We start from the raw sequence: 5,068 nt of genomic DNA on the forward strand, positions 1-5,068 counted from the left end.
TCTTATGCTTAAAATTCTATAATCTTAACTTTATGCTCTTAATTCTATGTTAAAAACTTACCCTGAATAACATGAAGTCCTATAACATTTATGTGATTGCTAATCTCTTAAGCATAATATACCACTTGTAGAAATGTAATTTTTGCATTGGCACTCTGCCTAAGAATACAAACTGTAGCTTCCCAGATTTCTCCAATTAGTTGTCAATCAGAAGAAATAAAATCTTACAAGCGATTATCTACCCACACGATATCTAAAATCTCTTACCATAATTCCCTGGCAAAGCCAGTGAGTTCCCTGACAAACATCAAATCGAGCACCTTCTGATCTTTTACATTTTCCCAACTACAATGTTTAATTAAGTGATTGCATGGTCTAATACCAGGAGGCCAGGGACGTGGAAACCTAGGGAGGAATTCAAATGAAGGGAAGGTAATTTTTTCATGAATTCCCCTTTTGCCTTTTTGCAAGGGATAGTGACTGGTGTGAGTGGAATTTTGTTTTCCATCTTCAGACTGTACAGAACTTTCCAGCTGCATTAACAACAAAAGTAGAAGAAGCAAGGGTCTCAGCTGCCCAGGTTCGCTTTGCCACCCAGGGTCTTCAGCCCCCTGGACTTTGTCAGCAGGCAGGCCTCCGTGGCTGGCTCCCATCATGTAATAGGATCTGGAAATGGTGGTCAACCTTGGGATTTTCAGCACATACTATTTCTGTTTCAGATGTCCTGGGGGGTTCCAGTTGAGACCCAGCTGGGAGACAGACCCTTGTTCTATCCCCGTGAGGAGCAGCCCTTGTCAATAGCCACATTGACGGAACCTGTGACTGGGAAAAGGACCGATGGCTTGGAGTCTTGGTTGGAAAGCGCCCAGGACCCGCCGTGGTCTCCTTTTGCAGGCTGTGAGAAGCAGTGGTCTTCCCTTGTTTCCCTGGAGAGGAGCTGGACACGTCCTGGACCCTGAGGTGAAGGCCTTCCTGGAGGAGAACACCGAAGTCACCAGCAGTGGCAGCCTCACCCCCGAAATCCAGTTGCGGCTCTTGACCCCCAGATGCAAGTTCTGGTGGGAGAGAGCTGACCGGTGGCCGCATAGCGACCCTTACTGGGCAGTCTACTGGCCAGGAGGCCAAGCCCTGTCCAGGTACTACCTTGCTGAAACATGAGGCTTTCTGAAGACCCCTTCCTCTGCTCTCTCCAGCTGTGTATTCTTTTGCCCCTACAAGAAGAAGCAAAGCAAACCCCCAAAGTCTTCTTTTTTAGAGCAGGCTGGCCATATTTTTTGGTTGCTCTGTTACATAATCATTATCAAGGTCATTCCCTAAATATAGCCTTCCCACTGAGAAGTCTCTGTCAAGACCCTAGACGGCTCGAAATGACCCAGAAACCACAAGCGTTCTCAGGTTCGTGGTTCCCAGCGGGGACCGCTGCAATTTCCAGATGGAACCCGAAGACCAGTCCTTCAGCCCTCCCTCTGAGCCTCCTGAATGTTGCTCCCCATGCCTCACACTCCCAGTGGGTTTGCTGCTTCTCCCATAGAGCAAGAGCTGGGAGTTGGCGTCAGCTACTCGAGGATTCCCTTTTCTCTAGTGGCTTCCTTTTTTTTTTTTTTTTTTTTTTATTTGGAGTCTCACTCTATCACCCAGACTGGAGTGCAGTGGCCACTCCCGGCCACCGCAGCCTCGACCTGCTGGGCTCCGGCGATCCTTCCGCCTCAGCCTTCTGAGTAGCTGGAACTACAGGCGTGTGCTACCACACCCGGCTAATATTTGATTTATTGTAGAGATGAGGTCTCACCGAGTTGCTCAGGTGGGTCTCGAACCCGCGGGCTCAGGCAATCCACTCACCTCAGCCTCCCAAAGGTGCGGGATTACAGGCTGAGCCACCGAGCCCGGCTCTAGTGGCTTCTTGACCACACAGACCACTAGACCAGCTCTGGACTGGAATCTGCAGGTTTAAGCTCCGCCCTTCCAACTCTGAGTCAGAGGTCTTCTTAGGGCATTTTCTCACATAGCCACGCAGTGCTTTTCATCTAAACACAGCAGCTGGGACTGGGCAAGAGATTTCAGCATTTCAGTCTAGTTTTTGTTCTGGGATTGGCAAATGATTTAATCTGTTTGTGCTGTGAGATTAGAAAGCTGTGAAATAGAAAGGGTGATAAGGACTTCTGTTTCACAGAATTAATGTTACATGTGATTTTAAAAGCAAAGTATACGAATGCAAACATAGAGCTCTTTTGGAGAAATTTGAAGGCTGGAAAGCTTTCCAGGTGGCACCAAACAATGCCAATTTGCTTTTGTTCTGTTGATTTTCTTTTTTCTTTTTTTCTTTTTTGAGTTGGATTCTCACTCCATCACCCAGGCTGGAGTGCAGTGGCACACTCACGGCCGCCCCAGTGTCAACCTGCTGGCCTCCAGCCATTCTTCCACCTCAGCCTCCAAGTAGCCAGAACTACAGGCACGTGCTATCATGCCCGGCTAATTTTTTATTTTATTTTGTTTTACTTTTAAATTGTAGAGACAAGATCTCACCCAGTTGCCCAGGCTGTTCTCGAACCACGGGCTCAGGCTATCCACTCATCTCGGCCTCTCAAAGTGCTGGGATTACAGGCTTAAGCCACTGTGCCTGGCTGTTTTTTCCATTTAGATAGGGTATTGCTGTGTTCCCCAGGCTGGGATGCAGTGATGTGATCATAGCTTACTATAGCCTCAACCTCCTGGGCTCAAGCAATCCTCCCGATCCTCCTGTCTCAGCCTCCTGAGTAGCCGGGACTACAGGCACACGCTACTATGCCCAGCTAAATTAATTTTTTTTTTTTGGTAGAGATGGGTTCTCGCTATGTTGCCCAGGCTAGTTTTGAACTCTTGGCCTCAAACAGTCCTCCTACCTCAGCCTCCCAAAGTGCTGGGATTATAGGAGTGAGCCACTGTACCTGGCCTGTTGCTAGATTTTCAAGCTTTATTTAGCTATATCAGATTTTTTAAATGCTGACATTTTAAATGTGGTCTATTAAAGTGTCTGTCATCTCAAAATATAATCAGCTTCTTTGAGAGACTGAATTATAAGTCATAGACAGATGAACTGTAGGTGTGTTTTGTTTGTCAGATACTTAGAAACAAAAAAAATTGCTAACATTTAAAACTTGAGAGATTTCATGTAAAAATCTACCTTGTTTGGAAAAACAGGAATATCTAGAACACTGTAATTCTGTGTGGCAACAATCATCTGAAGAGGGGTAGCCGTCCTTTAGGTGGGCCATGAACGCTCCTGCTTTGCCATAGTCCCCACTATTCCTTATCACTCCAATCTTAAGATCAAGTGTCAGCTGGAACTTATTATTTCACTGTTTCCCCATCTATCTTTATTTGTTTGGTAACTACTTAGCCCTGGTTCAGATTCCTTGGTTAAACTGGACTTTGTGTTTTACTAGAGAGGTCATTATAATACAATTCAGGCAGCAGGTAAAATCACTCTGTCAAATAATCCAAAAAAGACAGTGAATTTGGATGTAGTTTACTTTTTTTCCTGATCATAGCCATATTTTATCAGTCTTAATTCCTGATGATTGGTAGTATCTTGATCATAGTAAGTGTTTAATACTTGGTCCCAAATGAGAGACTGAGGCAAGAGTCTCAATCATTGGAGGTTTTTTGAGCCAGAGCTGAGGACACGTTTGGGAAAAAAACCCATGTCACAGAAACGTCTGTGGCCTTTGCTCTCCGGAGAGGTTTTTAGGAGACTCAGTATTTATACGTTTTCTTAAAGGGGAAAAAGCATGCAAGGAAAGGTGAGTAGGTGGTGAGGCAAATGGTGACATCCTCATGAGGTTTCAATTAGTGCCCAGTAAATCTATGCTATACATAAGGTAAACCTTCAAAGCAGGGAGTGAAAAAGGAATTAGTGCTGCAGGCTTCTCAGGGTAGGAGGGGGAATGGTTGACCTCTTCCTGTCTTTGTTTTGCAGCTGGGAAGATGAGCTTGTATCTGACATTGTCAGTGTGAAATCTGACGAACTTTAGTTTCATGGTCAAGTAGTTAGACTGGGCTTGCCTGTTGACAAAAAAAGACAGTTGACATGTCTTTGTTTATGGACGATATACAGTCTTGAAAGGTTTGGGTGCTTGCAGAGAATTTACTCATGAGCAATTTGTGAGGGCAGTCATGGGGATGGGGAGGCCTTTTTCCTTTTGTGGGGTCTGGCTAATTGTAGAGTGCGTTGACACAAGGTTGCAAAGTAACAACTCTCTATTCAGGAAAAGGACAGATGTATTGATGTGACTCATCTCCAGACTTAACTTTCCCTTTGACATAGTAAATTTGGGGGTCCTGAAACTTACTTTCCTTCACAACTTTTTAAAAAATTTGACTCCAAGAGCATGATTAGCCAGTCATGTGGAACTGCTCTTTACACCTGCTGAAGAGAGACCAAATGGCTCTCTCCTGCCATCCCTGCCCCATTCTGAAGATGTGTTACCAAAACACCAGGGGGTTTGGTTGAGGTTTTGTTGCTTGTCACACAGAAAGCCAACCATTGAGACAATGAGAATTCTCAGGGAAGAAGTCTTTTTATTTGGGTGATATCAGCAAGGAGAACAGGAGATTCCATTTCAAACCTGTCTCCCCATTCCCTGAAGTCAAGGGTTTATATAGTGGGGCAGGAATGTAGGAAACAGGAATTAGGGAGGGTAGGAAGAAGTGATGGTAAATAGGAGTTGGGTAGGGCGTTGGGCAGAGGAGTTGGTAAACAGGAATTAGGGAAGGGTAAGGAAAAGGAAATGGTAAACAGAAGGGGTCTGGCATCTCACTGCATGGATTGGGTGATCTGGTGAGTTTAAGTTCTTTGATACTATAAGGCTTGAAGGTGGGTTTCCTGAGAAAGGAACTCAGATAATGGTAAGTCTCAAGCATTAAGATCAGGAGGATCGCCGGGCTCAGTGGCTCAGCCTGTAATCCCGCGCCTTTGGGAGGCTGAAGTGAGTGGATTGCCTGAGCCCATGGGTTCGAGACCTGCCTGGGCAGTGAGACCTCATCTCTACAATAAATCAAAAAATCAGCTGGGCGTGGTAGTACATGCCTG

General features: G+C 45.4%; 1 protein-coding gene across 1 annotated transcript in view; it reads left to right on the forward strand.

Moving 5' to 3' along the window:
* Positions 1 to 730: 730 nt before the first annotated feature.
* Positions 731 to 5,068, forward strand: part of ETFBKMT (electron transfer flavoprotein beta subunit lysine methyltransferase) — a 6,518-nt gene continuing 2,180 nt past the window's right edge. Inside the window, exon 1 of the mRNA XM_008073304.2 lies at positions 731 to 1,136. Within this exon, the coding sequence (XP_008071495.1) occupies positions 838 to 1,136 (299 nt within the window). The 5' untranslated portion in view covers positions 731 to 837. The remainder of the gene's footprint in view (positions 1,137 to 5,068) is intronic.

This window comes from Carlito syrichta, unplaced genomic scaffold (assembly GCF_000164805.1).
Source record: "Carlito syrichta isolate Samal-C Ts95f unplaced genomic scaffold, Tarsius_syrichta-2.0.1 Scaffold315817, whole genome shotgun sequence".
Lineage (NCBI taxonomy): Eukaryota > Metazoa > Chordata > Mammalia > Primates > Tarsiidae > Carlito > Carlito syrichta.